Raw genomic sequence first — 18,811 nt, forward strand, 5'->3', positions numbered from 1 at the left:
CCATATCAGACCCCACTTATTCCCCTTTTGGCTCCAACCATCTGCTTTAATATGGGAAGAATTGAAAAACCCTTACTTACATTGACGAGATTTGAAGATTTGTAAATGATAGAGGATCCAGGAATATATTCACTCAAGGAAATATGCAAGTGTTGAGGAAACTAAGGACATTTTGATAAATAGTTTAATCAAATACTTTTTGTTTAACAAATTTTCATTATATTAAAGCTAGCGTGTTTATAAATTAAATTGTACGTGTGCATTTAAAATAACTTATTTTTAAAAAATCATATATTACTTCCATAACTCAAACTATATATGAGATCCCTTATTTATTGAATGTAATTAAGCTCAAGATGAAAGATTCAATCGTTTGCCTATTTGACTGAGCGATCAAGTAAATCAAATTTTGGACTTTCCATAACAATAGCTTGTGTCAATTCAGCAGACAAAAGACAAAAGCAAATTTCATGTAGAAAACAATCTGATACTGTAGCGGTGATGTTCAAGGTTTTCAATTGTAATCTTGGTCGGGAAGCTGAAACCAGTGACATTTTGTTCATATTAGGTTATCACTCGTTAGGCCATCTACCTTTAAACGAGGATTATAAAGAGAGTCCTATAAAAAAAAAAGTCATTTAGAAACTTCTGGTTATAGTAGTCTTCTAGAGTGATAATTTTAAAATGTATAATTTTCTTTGTCTTGCTTTATTTTCTATTGCGGCGGTAAAAGGCTTACTCAATCATTGAGCAGAAGAGGCACTGTTTGTCGACTTCCTTTGCTAAAAGGATAAGCAAAGAGCTATAATAGAAAGATGTATCATCATATTGTTGATAGGTCACTGTAAAAATTGTCACTATCTGAACAGTGTTTTGCACCTAGTTTATGTATTTTATGTTATACTAAGGACAAATTCCAAGCACCCAATTCAATTATAAAGCTTAAACTAGCGAAAACTGTCTCGCTCTGTTTATGAACGTGATTATCTTCTATTCATCTCCTAAATTGGAACCTTGCGTGACACTTACTAATAGATTTTAGTATTAATTACCAGTTCATGTGATTTATTTTTAGGTTTAGCTCATGTTATTGTTATTACTAATCATTACACTCTTTTTAGGGCAAATTGAATTTCCTGCGGTTAAATTTTTAATTGCAGAAAATACTCACTATAAAACTAATGTTTTTATACATTAAACACTAAAATAAAATGTAAATTAAAAACATTTTTGAGCTCTTAAACCTGTAGTTGCTTTTGAACTACAAAGGATGAAAAATAATTATAGACCAGAAAACAAAAGAGGATTCATAATCCATCTAATTCATTTACATTTAAATTCAATCTAATCCATTCATTTATAATTTTCTTTTTAATAAATTGGATTGGTCAAATATTTTAACTGATAGTTGTAGTTTGGTGTGGTTAAATTTTCATTATTTTTATTAGATTGTGTTGTTTGAATTTCTTGTTATTAATTTTTGCTAACAAATAAGTAAAACTATATATCATGATTTAATATTATCGTAATTTTGTAAAAACACTAGTACTTAGCTTAATTATTTGTTTTATTACTTGTTAATCGTTGCAATTCAATTATCATGATCATTGGTGGACCTGCATTGCATTTGATATGTTTTATTCTCTTTTCAATTTCCATGGTTTAATTGGTTTTTTTTTTTTTTTTGTATAGGTCCTTTGTTTAGTTTATTTGCATCGGGGAAGTAATAGTTAACAACAAAGTAGCTAAGCCAATATATACTAACAAAATAGCAGTCCATCAGCACGAACAAGTAACTTCATATCAAATGCATGTATTCAACAATATTCCTTTATTTATACAATAACAAATATATATCTTCTACGGCAGCAAACGGTAAACATAAAATTTCAGCACTCAAATCTCTGTTGACTCAAAATAATAATCAGAACTTGGTGAAGGTTAAGGCACAAGACACAAGGGCAAGAAGATAGAGCACCAAGTGGAAGGGGACTTTAATAGCGCTTCCATCAGATGAACCACCGTCTATTGATGGCACAGTTTTAGATCCTGCACCTGCAATTAACCAAAATGGCTTACTAAAAACATTTTCAGCAATATTTATGCGTGCAATTCATATGCTAACCGTCTCAATGACTAGTATCAGGTATGCATTTGATGAGAGATTTTGTGCAAACTATTAGAACTAAGTGAACCAATAAAGATCATATTATTACTTATGTACAAAGTTTATATTAGAATCTCCCGCCTACATCTTTTTTTTTCCTGAGTTTTTGTTGGGTACAAAGTGATGCATACCTGAGGGAAAGTCTAAAGCAGAAGGAGTAATTGAGCCTTGAGGTGATTCAGCTGAAGAACCAGAAGGAGAACCAACTGGAGCAGTCGAAGGAGTTGTTGGTCCATTGCCCGCTATTAAAATTTATGTCATGAGAACAAAGTTAATACTCATTAGTTATTATTAGCCAATTCATACTTTAGTTGTACTTATAATTTAAAATATAAAAAAAAGGGGGAACTTAGTGTTAGGATGGACCCACGAAGGCCCAAATATGTTCTCAAAATTAAATAGTTAAAAGACTATATAAGATGATTTTAAATATTTATATTATAGTTTGTTTGCAAAAAAAAAAGAAGATTTATATTATAAACTATAGTTTTTATTTTAAACTAGAGTAATTCTTGTGCAGAAAAAATAATCGAAATAGTGGAGTGTGGATCCATGCGAGAGAAAGAAAAGTACAAAACAATAAAATATTTTAAAAAATGATGTGCCAACACGTGTCACATGGTAAGCAAATTGAAGATTCAACTGTTTTATTGTGTAGATTGTAAATTAGAGTAACTGTAGTTTTAGCATCGTAACACTTGGACTTTAGTTAATAGTACTTGTATTATTATTCATACCTTGGCACTGGCTAACAGGGGGAGTTTGTACTTCACAAGCGCCAGGGAGAGACAGAGCAAGAGTTTGGTTAATGGTAATTCCAAAAGTGGAACCTCCACCATTGAGCACGGAGCAAAGGCACTGTGGTGAAGATTGGACTATGCTTGAGAGCTGTGAGCAGCATGAAGCTGATGGGGTTGAAGAACTTCCCATTATGTAGTTCAGACAAGGGCTTAAGCTTGTTAGTGTATTGGTGCAACCCGATTGGGCAGCATTTTGACTCCACATAGTGGCCACTATGACCGCAACTAGACACAAGGCAAACCCTCTAAAAGCCATTAGTTCTATGAACTTCAATTCTCAAAAATCAGAATAATTCTCAAACTCTGGATGTGGATATGTTGTGTGCTGATATTGATACTGATCGATGTTTTTATTATGCTGTACTAATCATTGTTTGAGTGAGAATGAAAAGGAGCTGAAGGATGAGTTATATAGGGAAAGAAAAGTTCTTAGAAATGGTCAAGTAAATGTAGGTTGCCTACCCTTTCTAACTAAAGATATGTAAAGGCTTAACTTTTCCTAAAAGGAAGTGCTTATAGATAATTATAGCTAATGGGTTGTTTTGTTTGATATAAAATGTCGCAATATTCTAGAATATGTTTTACTCTACCACCACAAGATGTAAGGATCTAATTTACTTCAATATTTTGAACCGAGACCCAAATTAACATACCAAGAGAAGCTCATTAGGAGCGTTGTGAGAACGAATGGCTTAAATTTTCTTAAGTTGTAATTTCGTTATTATGGTCGCAAACTCACAACTGCGTACCAGGTTGATGCAGATCTATGCTAGCGATATGCAATTTATGGTCAGATGATCAAAATGTTGCGGTTGCAACCCCTCATGGCTCATGCCACTCGCAATTTCAAACACGTATTTTCCTTCAAGCTTCTTCAAAATATGATAAAACATAAGATTTCAATTAGAATAAATTGACGGTATGATTTTCATTTAACTATGGATTAATGCATGATTAAAAATTATTAATGTTATAATAATTGTTTTAAAAGTCATGGTTGTATTCTTGATGGAATACAAATATAACATAAAAAAAATTAAATATTAAATAAGTGAGAACAAGACTCAAATTAAAATTTTAAGATTTTAGATTAAGATATGATTTTAAATTTAATTGAGTGAACTTAAGATATCTTTTATAATATTATTTAAGTGTAACTATAGTGTCTTTAAAATATGAATATATGAAGAGAATAAAAGACTTGCATGTTATGATATTTAAGTCTTATGATTCTTTCACCTATTAGATTAGTCTTAATATGTATATTGGACATTTTGTTTTCTTTTTAACATATAAATGCAATCCAACATCTATAAAATGTGACCAATATCAAACCTTTTTTTACATAAATAAATCTTTTGATTTTCATTTTCTTCTTTATCAAATTCTCTTTCATCCTATTTGTTCCAGTCAATCCCAAATGTTGAACTTCTTCTTTGATTTTATTTTTCACCCAAAATTGTTAATTTTTAAATTTTCATCCCATAAAAAACTAGCATAGATAGATTTTTTTTTATAACTTTAATGTTTTGTAATTTATATATTTATGACTTAATAAAAATTAACATTGTTGAATTGTAAAAAGAGTAATTACTTATGAGATTTTTTTATTCATAAGAATCAAATAAAATATCAAAAATTTATAATAACTCATGCATTTTATTTAATCAATTTCAAATACATATTTTGGTGATTACTCGTGGGGCTTATTTAGTAATTTTCAAAGTTATTGAATTAGATTAGAGAGAGGACTTGCTTAAGTTATAGAAAAAGTAGAATTGAATGGTATGTAATACGAAACCCAAATGCCTGGTTGGGGCTGAGGCCTGAGGGAATGGATTGTCAACTATTAAAATGAGTCATTAAAAAAATTTGGTTTCAAAATATGGAAAGGTCCATTCCAGCCAACCACACCAAACTAAACCCGGGTAATTTGACAAGATCCTTTTAATAGAAGCGTTAGTTAAGGTAGTTGAACTCCTTCCCATGTTCAAATCTACCTGAAGAATCATCATCATCATCATTACAACATATAAATAACTTCCTTATCTCTAATCAACCCCCCTACACCGTCCTAATTAGACAACTCATCATTCTTCTTGCAGCCAATACTGACAATTAATCCCCATGGGACACCTCAGCTCTAATTCTCAAATGACACTCATATTATTATTAGCCCTTGCAATTTTCACTTCACTAAATTTGGTCACAGCACAGGTTATTACCACGCCCTGCATGACCTCTATGATTAACACTATCACCCCTTGTGCCAACTTCATCACTGGAAGCATTAACAATGGTTTAACTCCATCAGCTACGTGCTGTGATTCATTTCTGTCTTTGATAACCACTAGCGTGGATTGTGCTTGCCTTCTAGTATCAGCTAATGTTCCATTGCAAATACCCGTTAACAGAGTTCTTGCCCTCTTCCTTCCACAGGCATGCAACGTGGGTCAAATGCCTGCACTGTGCAAAGGTGCAATTAATTGTGTTCTATTGAAATTGCAACTAAAAATGGCTACAAATTTTGATGACCTTTTCACATTTGCTTTTCCTAAGAAAACCCTTGGATATCTAATGTAATAGAGTTTTTGTAAATTGCAGCCTCTGCTTCTCCTTTACCGGCTCCAGGTATTGATTATTTTATTATATGTTGCTTTCATATTTTATAATCGTCGACAGTTCAATATTTTACCCTTTTTTTTTGCTGAATATATTTTACTTCTCTTACTGCTGAGGAAATATGCTAAATGTGAGGGAAACTAATTTGCTAAAGCATTTTTAAAAAAATATTTCTTAGTTTGGCTGAGTTTGAAAAATAAATAAATACTATTTAAATAAAATAAATGGAATCAAATTCAGTATTATTTTTTTACAAATAATTATTTATTGACACTCAAAATCAAATTATATTGGTTGGGGGACATGTATATTTACCCCGGTTAACCTTTTTACCAATCGTTAAGAAAACTAAAAAAATAATTAAGAAAAATGGATGATAATTTTTTTAAAATTGAGAGTTCAAAATTTAGTCAAGTTGAACAAAGTTTAAAATTTGTTCACTGAGAGACCTGACACAAATCAATCTTTTTTTTTATATACTTATTTTATTCAATTTAAGTTGAATACCACAATCAATTTAACACTTATTGAAGTTTTTAGTACATGTTTGGGATGATTTTTTTTTCTTATTTTTTAAATCCTCTCAAAAAATAAGTAAAATAATATATATATATATATTATAAAAAAAAACTAAATATGCATTTTATTTTTGATTTGTGTGCAGGCCCAGCTCTACTTGGATCAAATGACCAAACTCCTCCGCCTATTGCTTTTTCTCCTTTAAGCCCACAAGGTAACTTAATTTACTTAAAAGTTTAAAATATTAATAATTAGAAAGAAATGTAAATATTGAACGAATGAAAATAAAATAAATACCCGTTGCAATATTTATTGGGTAGAAAATAAAATATTACAATTAAGAAGTATAAAAAGACCACTTTCCTCCTCAATCTTTATTCAACATTTTCTTCACTTCTCCCTCAGCTAATTGTTGAAACCTGCTAATCTTCCATTAAAATTTAGACAAAATAATGGGAAATTAATTTATCTAGAAATGAATGCAGTTTCTAACACCATTTTCGAAGTTGAAGCTCCGAAATCTGAGATTCTGCAACCAGCATTGGCACCAGCATCAGTAGAATCTACACCAATGAAGCAGAAGCACCCACGAAAAGTTCAGGAATTAGACAAGTACTTTTGACTCCCTAATTGACAACTACTGCATTGTATCGATATTAATATGGAATTTGGAATCATGGTCCATGCTTCATGTATTGTGTACCTCATATTCAACAGCTAGTGAACACAAAATCTTACATACTTTTGTATTTCTATCAGTTTATACCTTCCCAAATAAATGGCTTATATTGCATTGAGTTACATATTATTGTTTAGTTGGATTGTAATTTAAGAGTAGTTTGTCACGACTGAAGAAATTAATAAGATATAAGACACGTCCTGCTCCCGCGAAATTCATTTTCTGTTTATTCTCTGTCTCTGTCTCTATTCAATTCAACCTTCCATTTGTTTTCGCCAGCATCCAGGTTTGTGCTTTCTCTATCATTTCATTTAATTAATGTGATGTATGTATGGCTGAATAAAAGATGGATTCCTCTTTTTTGTGGGGTGGAAGCTTAATCTATGGGGCTAGATAAAAAAATTCATCTGTTTGTTGCACAGAATAAAATATAAATTAATAATTAATTAAACTTCAAACATGGACAGGGCACCTCCAAGTTATTTTAAAACCGACCATGGCCATTTTTGCTTTCTGTTGGTGTTCTTGGCTCAGCTTTTGTAATTTTAGAGTGCAGAAACATCCTGTATGGGTTGGAAAGCAGCTGAGAAACTCATTAGGCGCTGGAAAATTCTAAGAGGGGATAATGTATGTGAGTCAATTCAAACCCACCATATGTTTGTCTCTGTGCTCTTTATTAATTTTACTTTTTTATTTTACAATTTTAGTCTCACAGTCACAGAGTCACTTATGTATTCATCTAACAGGTTATGATAACAAGGGGCAAAGATAAGGGTGAGACCGGGATTATAAAGCGTGTCATTTGCTCTCAAAATCGTGTCATTGTAGAGGGTAAAAATCTGGTGAGATATTATAATCACTATTTGGTCCTTCTGTTTTTCTAATGCCCTATCTTCTGTAGCTTTTGTTTTCAATTCCACTGTCAGTGTGTCTTGCATCAGAATATTAATCGGTTGTCAGTGACATTGAGCATTTAATTGTGTAAATTTTCCTGTTAGATTTCTCACTCCAATGCCTTTTGCCGTCCTCTTTATAGGTAAAGAAGCATATCAAGCAAGGGCAAGGTCATAAAGGGGGAATCTTTACAGTGGAAGACCCACTGCATGCCTCCAATGTGCAAGTTCTTAACCCAGTGACAGGGTATGTACATGTTAGATATTGAACTGGTGATTGCTTCTCCAAATGGGATAACATGTATGTAAGTAAGAGTAACCTACTTTTACTTGTGCAGCAAGCCTTGCAAGGTTGGAGTTAAAATATCTTGAAGATGGTACTAAAGTCAGTGTCCAGAGGAATAGGAGCATCAGGGTTCATAGTCCCTCGTCCCAAGATCTTAAAGATAAGAACTACCCCAAGACCTACAGTCCGTAAGTATCTAACAAGCTTATGTTTTTTCCTTGTATGAGTTGTTGATAAAACATGGCCAGAGCCAATAGAGAATTGAGAAAAGGTGAGAGACAGAAAATGAACTTGAATTATGAGAAAGGTGTGGGAAACAAACAAGCCAATAATGTGGCTTATATAGTATATAGATATAGACTAGAGTGAGTAACGAATCACTAACTAATTACATGTGCATATCTACCTAATTAGATGATTCGTCAAACAAAGCAAAGTATTGTGATAGATAGTTGATTTTTCTCAAATAATTCTAAGATGTAATACTTATATTCTTTGCTACATGTCTGTTGACATACATTGTTATACATAACCTTGTTATTATACTTGGTGTTAAAAAAGGAGAGTCTCCTTGCACTTTAGAGACATTCTTTAAACTGACTTGACCTTATTGAAATACATAATTCTAGTTACCAACTTAGCACCACACCATAAAAGGAAAGATTTTTAAACGGTAGATTGATTGTTAAATAATGTTAATCATCAAAGGTTTAAGATTTATTAAGTGCTTTCCATTGTCTTAAAATATTGCTTCTAGGACTAGGATGTGTATATTGGTTACATGATTTCCCCGCCTTCGTATCAACTAAAGCATGTTGGACTTGCACCCATATGCAGAAACTCAAATAAAAAACTTCATTTGTAAGGTATAATAAGTGTATATATAACATTTTAAGTTGTCAATCAGAGTAATTTGGATTGATGGATATTTAAGTCTTCTATAATATTTCATTTAGAGCCAGAAGCCAGGTTCAAAGGAATAGGTAATTCACATGAATTCATTCTCTTGTTTCTATACAGCTATTATTTTTCCATCTTAGTGTTGCAGGAAACTACCTCAGTTGTTGTAGATGTGCAAAACTTGTATGGATATATATACTGTTCAGTGTTGGGAAACCCATGCTTTCTTAATTCACAGAGATACATTTAAACTTTTTTTAGAAACTTGCTTAGTATCTTATCCTGTTTGTTATTCATTTTTGGCAGTTGGTCCTAAAGATACTCCTATGAATCTTGTGCTAGAGAAGACTTACGATGCTAAAACAGGACGGGGCATGCCTGAACTTTAAGGAGACGTTGCCCTGTTCCACTTCCAATTAGGTAACTGCTATCGTGATGAACAAAAATTTGGTGAGTTTATCACCTTGCCCTTTGCCATGATTCAATTAAAAGCGTGTTTGGACTTTGGAACCTCATTCTAACACCACCCTATGATGGGTTAGACGCAAAATCTAGACTGGGTAGTGTTTAACGTGTATCTGTGTGAACACAGTTACAAACGCATTCCTTGTTTAATGCTACCATGCCTAGGAGTTGAATCATTTGTAACTTTACCAATTTAGTCATTACTACTAGCATTCTTTTCCCTATTCAAGTTGATGTTAGCTCCAGTTAGTGATGGTCATTTCACTCTATAAACTTTAATTGTTAGATGAGTGGAAGAGGAACCTGTTTGATTGTTATGGTTCTAGTTCTAGTGATTTTTATTAATTGGGTTCGACCATATTAGTGTTTGATTTGAGCTATAGATAGTTTTTTCCCCAAAAGATCAGTCTTCTCTCATGTCAGATTCATGGGTTGGTACTCTTTTTATCCAGTTCCAACAAACTTGCTGTTCGAACTACGAAGTCAGTCTTACTTATTGGGTAACATGTGGGTTTTGGTGTTTAATGGATCTAGAATACTGTTTGTAGCTAAACCTATCTTATCATAAAGGGCCTAAAAAGTAAAATTGGTTATTACATTTGGAAAAAAAGAAATAATCTAGGCCCACTGGCACACTGAGAAACGTTTTCAATGAATAATTTAATAGTTTTTTTTTATAAAAAAATATTAATAAAAAATAATGGAGTTTTTAAAAATATTACAACAATCTGTTTCTCTAAGGTTTTTTAATAGTTCAGATAATTCATAGCTTAGAGCAATACGACATGGTTAGGAAGCATAAAAAAAATATACGACATGGTTAGGAATTTTTTTTTAGTATGTCTGACATAATTTTTTAAATGTTTTGGCTTCATATGAATTTAACAGTGCGTCATATGAACTTACACACTCATTATATTTTTTAACCTTTTAAATGATTTTAAAAAAAATATGACAGATGCAATCTTATTTTCACTTTTTATACTTTCACTACTGCTTCATATGACCTAAAGTCAGAGAAATATTTTAAAAAGATAAATACGATAAAGAATACGATGAGAAAGAAACCTCACACAATGAATAGACCAAATTAGACCTATTTATTTTCCTTAGAAATAAAGAAAATAATTATTTTTTATTTTTTCACATTACATTTATATTTTTCTATCACTTTCTCTATTTAGGTATTGATTGGCATATGAGTGTACATGAATTTTTTTTTTTAAAAAAAGCGTAAATATTAATTATATTCATGCATTATTTGTTTTCTGTCTTTCATTTTCTATTTAATCTTACGTTATCAATAATTTATTATTAAATTTTATAGTTGATGATGAATATATAAGAGATATAAATAAAAAAAATAATTAATTTTATAATAAAAATTAAAAAATAATTATTTTGAGATAAAAAATTTTAAGAGAACAATTATAAACGGAGAGTATTATATTTAGTTTTATGTACCGTGTACGTGTCTACTAACATGGTGTCTCTCCATCATTTTCGTAGGAAAAAACATTATAGGAGTATGAAAAAAGCAAAAGTTTTGTCTGTTTATGGTTTTGTATATACCCAGCTCTACTTGGCAGCAATTACCCGTCTTGCTTGCTACTTACGAGACACGTACATTAACACTTGTCCTAGCTAGTGCATGCAATTGCCACCCCATTCATCACTCCTCCCTTTTCCTTCTCTTTATATTTATATATATATATATATATATATATATATATATATATATATATATATATATAAACAAGCACAATGCATCATCTCAAAGAAATTAAGAGAGTTTTTTTTGTTCCTCACTGACCAAGCCATGGCGATGAGAACCAAACTTTCTTTAGCTATCTTTTTCTTTTTTCTTTTAGCCTTATTTTCAAACCTAGCCTTTGGCAAATGTAAAGAAACCGAGGTAGAAGAAGAAGACCCTGAGCTCGTAACATGCAAACACCAATGCCAACAGCCACAGCAATACACTGAGGGTGACAAGCGGGTATGCTTGCAAAGATGTGACAGGTATCATCGTATGAAGCAAGAGCGAGAGAAACAAATCCAAGAGGAAACTCGTGAGAAGAAAGAGGAGGAAAGCCGTGAAAGGGAAGAAGAACAACAAGAGCAGCATGAGGAACAAGATGAAAATCCCTACATTTTTGAGGAAGATAAGGATTTTGAGACCAGAGTCGAAACTGAAGGTGGCAGAATTCGGGTTCTCAAGAAGTTCACTGAAAAATCCAAGCTTCTTCAGGGCATTGAGAACTTCCGTTTGGCCATTTTGGAAGCTAGAGCACACACGTTCGTGTCTCCTCGCCACTTTGATTCCGAGGTTGTTTTTTTCAACATCAAGGGTACGTAAATTTAAATTAAGCAAAATATATATTCTTTTTAGTTTAAGATATTTGCATATGAGTTTTGACTTCTGAGTTTAATGTTGATGCATGCATTTACTAACCATTTAAAATAATTTTATACTTTTATTCAATCATAAAATATTATTTTTATAACTTTTAAAATAATTATTATATTTATATAATAATAAGTTATAATTAGACGTCATATAAAATTATTTTACACTATATTTTTTCTTTTATATATATATATATATAATATTAATTTATTGATGCTTTTTTTATTAATTTGTTGGTGATTCACACATCTACTGTTGATGCTGTACAATTTTGTGAAATTTCCTTACTTCATTTGTTGTATTTCTATTTATTTACTAGGGCGAGCCGTACTTGGGTTGGTGAGTGAAAGTGAAACAGAAAAAATCACCCTTGAACCTGGGGACATGATACACATACCAGCTGGCACCCCACTGTACATCGTTAACAGAGATGAGAATGATAAGCTCTTCCTTGCCATGCTCCATATACCTGTCTCTGTCTCTACTCCTGGAAAATTTGAGGTAATTGCTTCTAATTATATATACATATGGATTAGTTAAGTTTTTAATAACATGCAAAAGTCTAGAGAACTAGACCAAACAAAGTTTTGATCATTAATTAAAAATCAAATTTCAAAATCTTTAGAAACTAAATCAATACTCACAATTGAGTTCACATGTTAACTAATTAAAGCAAGTAGAAGATGGTATATACGATATAGTTGAATATTATATTTTATACTGATCGAAGGAAATTGTGGTGTAGGAATTTTTCGGGCCTGGAGGACGAGACCCAGAATCGGTCCTCTCAGCATTCAGCTGGAATGTGCTGCAAGCTGCGCTCCAAGTATATAGACCCTTAATTTCTAGCTATCATGCATCAATATTATATTATAGCATAAAGTAACATTAAATGCTACTAATTTGGCTTGTCAATTTCATTAACTTGGTTTCTTGTATTTTTTACCAAAATGGAAAATAATTACAGACCCCAAAAGGAAAGTTAGAAAAGCTTTTTGATCAACAGAACGAGGGAAGTATTTTCGCAATAAGCAGAGAACAGGTGCGTGCGTTGGCCCCTACCAAGAAAAGCTCTTGGTGGCCATTCGGTGGCGAATCCAAGCCTCAATTCAATATTTTCAGCAAGCGTCCCACTATCTCCAACGGATATGGTCGTTTAACTGAAGTTGGTCCTGACGATGATGAAAAGAGTTGGCTTCAAAGACTCAATCTCATGCTTACCTTTACCAACATCACCCAGGTATATTATCAACACGCTTATCTTATCTTTATTTATTTATCTCATTAACTGATGAGTAAGTTACTAGTTTTTGAACTGTTATCAACTCTAATGTAGACTACGTTTATTAATTTCAAACAATAATTCTCTTAATTGGTTGTCATTTTTTTATCAGTTTGGTTAATATCTTGGTTGCCATCTATAGTAAATAGAACTTAAATTCTTGGTAATCTTTCAAGAAAAAACAGTACATGTATATATAGTGTAAAGATCATTGACATTATCAACCAATTTGATATTGTTCAATGGTAGTCTTTTTGGCTTTATCATAATTAAATTTTTCTTAACATGAAAACAAGCCTTGTGACTGATAACATTATATTATTTCCATAAGATATTGTCATGGATGGTAGCTAGTTTTTTCTTACTTTTATAATAATTAACTTATTCTTTAAGATGATAACGTGATCTGGGACTGATCTTGACAGTTTAAAATTTACTGCATAGATTTGAACTCAATTCTTAATAATGATTTGCATGTTCTCCTATAATTTAATAGAGATCTATGAGTACTATTCACTACAACTCACATGCAACGAAGATAGCACTGGTGATCGATGGCAGAGGGCATCTTCAAATATCATGTCCACACATGTCATCAAGGTCGTCACACTCGAAGCATGATAAGAGTAGCCCTTCATACCATAGAATCAGTTCCGATTTGAAGCCTGGAATGGTGTTTGTTGTCCCTCCCGGTCATCCCTTCGTCACCATAGCTTCCAATAAAGAGAATCTCCTCATGATTTGCTTCGAGGTTAACGCTCGAGACAACAAGAAGTTTACATTTGCAGGTAGGCACACACACATAAACCCTTAGTTATGCCATGCATACATTTTTTTTATGCATGCATGTTCATTTGGTTTTTAATTAGTTTATTGCAAAGTTGAAGCTAGTTATTATATATATTGTGTGTAACAGGGAAGGACAACATTGTGAGTTCTCTGGACAACGTTGCTAAGGAGCTTGCCTTTAACTATCCTTCTGAGATGGTGAACGGAGTATTCGACCGAAAGGAGAGTTTCTTTTTCCCTTTTGAGTTGCCGAGAGAGGAGCGTGGTCGTCGCGCTGATGCGTGAGAGGTTTAGAACAATCAAGAAAAGGTGTGCATGTGGCTGAAGATCACGGGGAATGTATTAAGCTTCAGAGACTCTTTAAATTAAATTTTCTGTATTTTGTGTTATATGTTACTAGTTCTTTAAATTAGCCAGATGGAGTTTATGTGTATCTAAATGCAGGGATGCTAATGGAATAAAATGGCCACTTGTATTGTTAGCTATCTCTTATGGTAGCAGAATAAGACGTAAACTGGTTCTTTGCTCCAAGTCTAAATTCCTTAAATCATGAATACTTACATAAGAAAAGAAAAAAGAAAAAAATAAAATAACTATCATTATAAGTTAAAAGTAGAACTTTTTAATATTAGTTTTTTAAAAATGGTTTTTACTTTATGCATATTTTAATTTTAGTTTATAAAAAAAATATTTTTTTTATTTCTTTGTCATAGGTGTTATAAAAAAATTTATCTAAACACAATTTAATTCATGTAAAAAATTTAAAGGTTGATGCAATTTAATTCACCTAAAAAATTCATAGGTTGATGTAGTGTTATAAGATCCTACAGTGTTCTATTATTTTTTGAAAAATTTCATGCTTAATTTGTTTTGAACGTGTCCAAAATTTCTTTGGATTTTTATTTTTTGAAATTCTATTATTTTTTGAAAATTTTCATGTTTGATTAGTTTTTAATGTGTCCAAAATTTCTTTGGATTTGGTGGAAATAGTGGGACCAAGATTAATCTCTATGGATATTCATGATTTCTGATATAAGATAAAAAAAAAATGTTTCCAACGTCCTCAATCAGACAATACTCAATATGAAACGTTAATATTATTATTTCACATTATATATTCCATTTAATAAGAAATGCTAATCTTTCCATACCATTTTTATATCTCTATTTTAAAGAATTAAGATTACAACAATTGTTTGGGAAAATATACGCTAATTAAGATTTTTTTTTTTCAATCCTCTCGTACTACTAATCTTTTTCTACTTGTTTATGTATGGTTATTTTATTAATTTATTTTGTTTAAAATTAAAAAAAATTACCAAATAAAGAAAATATATTTACCATAGGAGTAGTAAATATCATAGGAGTTAAAAAACTTGCTGGTTAATAAGAGAACACACAATCGGGATAAGTGATAACCCTTCACCCTCGTCTTATCCAAAATAATCTCCGACTGTAGTTCCGAATTGGGTGGTTGAGAACCAGCTGTTAGTTTGTAGAGACTATGATTTAACCGTAACAATTTACAGTTTTACGTACGCCAGATTCACGTACTTGGTGATGGAAAAAGTATTGTGAAGCTCCCTGTAAACTAGTTTTGTTATGTACTGCATGATTACTTTGGGGGTAGTAGCTCCTTCCTTGTATGAAGGCAATGTCATATCTCTTTACATCATTTAAAATAAATAAATTACTTTTTGTTGTACAAACTAAAATACTAAGTTGAAACTTATAAGCAAGAGAAAATTGGATGGGTTATTGTAGCAAATGAACCTTAAGGTGCTTGCCATTGGCAGCTCTTGATTGCTATTTAAACCTCCCTAGGTGTTGGTATCAATATTTATTTTGACAAAAATGTCTCCTCATAAAGAAAACATGTATTTGGGTGAATTATACAATGAATTTAAGTTTTCGATCACTTTATATAAGAATTTCTATATATAATAGAAATAGGTTTTTATATACTGCGTACTATTATATTTTGGCATTCTATTATACAACAAAAATTTATCTCCATTGTATATGTTTACCCTACTATATAATGAAAATGAGTATCATCAGTTATGTATATAATGCACATATAATATATATTACAAAATAAATATAAATATTAAAATATAATTTAATAATGTATACTTCTGTGTGCCTCCCTTTTCCTAGGAAACAGTAGTATGAAGAAATGAGTGTCTTGCTTGCTGTTGCTGGTTATGAGACACGTACGTTAACACTCGTCCAAGTGCGCTGCATTCTCCATGCAATCCTATATTCCTTTCAATAATAATACACAAACAATGGCTTATTTTATATATCACACGGTTAACACCTTTTAACTTTTTATATTTTTTTTATCACACCATAAATCATATAATATTTATATTTTTCAAATAATTATTTTTTGATAATATTTTATTTTATACATCCAACTAATAATTTTTAATTCTCTATTTCTCTTTCAATCGTATCATATTATATCATTTATTATATTAATATTTTTTTTCTCGAGTTATTATCGGTTGGTGTTAAGTACCAAAAATAACTTTTTTCATGTTATTCTTTTTCTTTTATCTCTATATACTTATAACATAATGGGTATCCTATGAAACATTTTTAACATTCCCTTTTCTTTCCGATCATTTAAATAACACATCTACAGTGCATGCATGCCCTCTTACATGTCAAAGAAAGAAAGAGCGAACACGCCATGGCGATGATGAGAGCCAAAGCTTTCTTTAGCTATCTTCCTCTTCGCCTTGGGCACAAAAGAAACCGAGGTAGAAGAGCTCAAAACGTGTAAAAACCAGTGCTAACAGCAACAGCAATATACTAAGAGCGACTTGCGGATATGCATGCAATGCTGTGACATGTATTCTCGTATGAAGAAATTAAGAGCCTGAGATGGAGGGAAAAGGTAATCCTCATCAGTAGTAGGTGTTAGCAAATCATAGTCCAATATACTAGGGAAAAGAGTACACCAGGAGATTCTCAAAGGGGCTCAGGTCGATCAAAGGAAGGATAGTGGATTTTTTTGGGGGGTAATTTTGGAAAAATAAAATAAAATAAAACGGGAGTGTATTAAGAAATAGGGAGAATGGTATAGCAAATGCCGAATGTTAGTTCGTCTTCCCTCATGGGACTAGCCGGCCCTTCTCACCTTATTGGGCCTATCAACAGTGGGATTTTCTTCTTACATCATCAGTCATTTTTCTTCTACATCCAACATATTTTCTTATAATTTTAACATTGTCATTCATAAGGCCAATCTGTATACGGATTGGTATAGAACCTACAGATTATTAAAAATATGTTTTACGTATAAAATAATTTAAAATTAATGATTCATACAAATCTTTAATTCATGACTATTGTGTTATTAACACGATACTCTAACAAATTAAACTAATAGATTAATTATGTTAAAAAATAATTAATATTGTTGTATATAACACTAAAATTTATAATGTATATTTAATACACATATAAGTTTATATAATAAATTTTGTAATAATTAATTTTAATCTAATAATATATTTTTTACATATATAAATTTTAAATAAAAATTATAGGTTTAATAAAAATTTATATATATATAAAAAAATATTATTAGATCAAAATAAATTATTAAAAAATTTATTATATAAACTTATATGTATAGTAAATATATATTAAATTTTTTTATATATAAAAACATTAATTATTTTTTAATATAATTGTCCAGATTAGAACATTATATTAATGATACAAAAATCACAAGTTAAATTATCCTCTCACACGTGTATGAGAAAATTTGTTGAATACAAGAAGAAAATCCCACCAATAGTTTGGGTTGTGTTTTGTCTTCTTTGATACTACTAATGAAGGATAGTACTTTAATTAAGATTTTTTTTTTCTTTCATTCCTCTAGTACTACTAATTTTTCAACTTAAAATAATATAGTACCAATTCATTTATGTTTATTTTACTATTTTTTAATTAAAAATAAAAAATTTCCAAATAAAGAAAATTAATTACCAAATAGTAATCTTCTTTTTTTTTTATCTGAGCTAGATCCTTGGTTACTAGATTAATCTGTTATGAGTAATTTATTTTGGCAATATGACTGGTATATAACATTTTATTAAAATGTCTTCTTAATTAACTTATAATTAATGTGCATACTTCTGAAACTTCAAAATTAACGTACTTAAAAATAATTTTGCATTCCAATTGAACTACACAATCTACTAGTGGCAGATTTATTGGTAGTAATTATTAGTGCTACATGCTTTGTCCTTCATTCTTGTTCTTAAAATTAATTTGGTGCTTAAATTGACCAGTTACGACAATCTTTGGATTTTGTCGATCACTTGATGATGTCATGAAGCAATTGCATGCTTTTTTGTAGCGCTGTCGTGAGTGAAGCACAGATTACCACAGAACAGATGATGACACTAATTCATCCGCCATCACAAGCACCGCAGCATTGACTTCCAAGCTATAAGCCTTTCCCTCCCTCCCTATACCTAACCTACGCACTATTTGTATTTTTTATTTAATTAATCTATTTTACATGTATTATTAGCTACATAATATATATATATATTATGTAGCTAATAATACATGTAAAATAGATTAATTAAATAAAAAATACAAATAGAAATGGGATTTAATAAAAAAATGACCAGTAATTTATATTGATATAATTATTTAATTATTTATTTTTTAGTTTTACTTGAGTATCAAATTAACGATACTAATTATTTAACTTAATTAGTTAATCGTGTAGAGTTACTAGCACCATATATTACATGAGTTTTCAAAATATTAATAATTTCTCTACAATGCACTTTTACTTCTTTTTTTTCATTCTCTTATTTTTCCCTCACTTATAGTAGTAATATTTACTAGTACTCTGAACAAAAAAAAAATTGTGAAATTTGATGCTACCATAAGTTTAAGACATTATGATAATGGCTCTTACACTGATGTAATTGTAAAAAAAAAAATATAAAAAAATTAAAGTCTT

At 30.8% G+C, this 18,811-nt stretch overlaps 4 protein-coding genes across 4 annotated transcripts; 3 read left to right on the plus strand and 1 right to left on the minus strand.

Annotated features, from left to right (window-relative positions):
- Positions 1-1,759: 1,759 nt before the first annotated feature.
- Positions 1,760-3,347, minus strand: LOC100306151 (uncharacterized). Its single transcript, NM_001251439.2, is given in 3 exon segments — positions 1,760-2,055; positions 2,299-2,409; positions 2,905-3,347. Coding segments are annotated over 3 exon segments (561 nt in total). The 5' UTR covers positions 3,224-3,347; the 3' UTR covers positions 1,760-1,924.
- Positions 3,348-5,019: 1,672 nt separating this feature from the next.
- Positions 5,020-6,953, plus strand: LOC100809817 (non-specific lipid transfer protein GPI-anchored 16). The gene is made up of 4 exons (XM_003536863.5): positions 5,020-5,443; positions 5,572-5,598; positions 6,254-6,322; positions 6,594-6,953. Exons 1-4 carry the CDS (start codon positions 5,095-5,097, stop codon positions 6,728-6,730), a joined length of 582 nt encoding a protein of 193 aa, XP_003536911.1. The 5' UTR covers positions 5,020-5,094; the 3' UTR covers positions 6,731-6,953.
- LOC100783466 (50S ribosomal protein L24-like) lies at positions 6,594-9,656 on the plus strand. Its single transcript, XM_041006290.1, is given in 8 exon segments — positions 6,594-6,720; positions 7,344-7,414; positions 7,534-7,629; positions 7,824-7,927; positions 8,019-8,040; positions 8,042-8,067; positions 8,069-8,154; positions 9,173-9,656. Coding segments are annotated over 7 exon segments (477 nt in total). The 5' UTR covers positions 6,594-6,720; positions 7,344-7,354; the 3' UTR covers positions 9,256-9,656.
- A 1,451-nt stretch (positions 9,657-11,107) lies between these two features.
- On the plus strand, positions 11,108-14,340 carry LOC100787186 (sucrose-binding protein-like). Its single transcript, NM_001289379.2, has 6 exons — positions 11,108-11,679; positions 12,058-12,239; positions 12,484-12,564; positions 12,706-12,978; positions 13,517-13,808; positions 13,937-14,340. Exons 1-6 carry the CDS (start codon positions 11,151-11,153, stop codon positions 14,092-14,094), a joined length of 1,515 nt encoding a protein of 504 aa, NP_001276308.2. The 5' UTR covers positions 11,108-11,150; the 3' UTR covers positions 14,095-14,340.
- The last annotated feature ends 4,471 nt before the right edge of the window (positions 14,341-18,811 follow it).

This window comes from Glycine max, chromosome 10, assembly GCF_000004515.6.
Source record: "Glycine max cultivar Williams 82 chromosome 10, Glycine_max_v4.0, whole genome shotgun sequence".
NCBI classification, from domain to species: Eukaryota; Viridiplantae; Streptophyta; class Magnoliopsida; order Fabales; family Fabaceae; genus Glycine; species Glycine max.

Coding starts and splice junctions, on each gene's coding strand:
- LOC100809817 (XM_003536863.5), top strand. CDS start 5,095: ATGGGACACCTCAGCTCTAATTCTCAAATGACACTCATATTATTATTA. Junction 5,599..6,253: donor TTCTCCTTTACCGGCTCCAG/GTATTGATTATT, acceptor ATTTGTGTGCAG/GCCCAGCTCTACTTGGATCA. Junction 6,323..6,593: donor TTCTCCTTTAAGCCCACAAG/GTAACTTAATTT, acceptor AAATGAATGCAG/TTTCTAACACCATTTTCGAA.
- LOC100787186 (NM_001289379.2), top strand. CDS start 11,151: ATGGCGATGAGAACCAAACTTTCTTTAGCTATCTTTTTCTTTTTTCTT. Junction 12,565..12,705: donor TGCTGCAAGCTGCGCTCCAA/GTATATAGACCC, acceptor AAATAATTACAG/ACCCCAAAAGGAAAGTTAGA. Junction 13,809..13,936: donor CAAGAAGTTTACATTTGCAG/GTAGGCACACAC, acceptor TGTGTGTAACAG/GGAAGGACAACATTGTGAGT.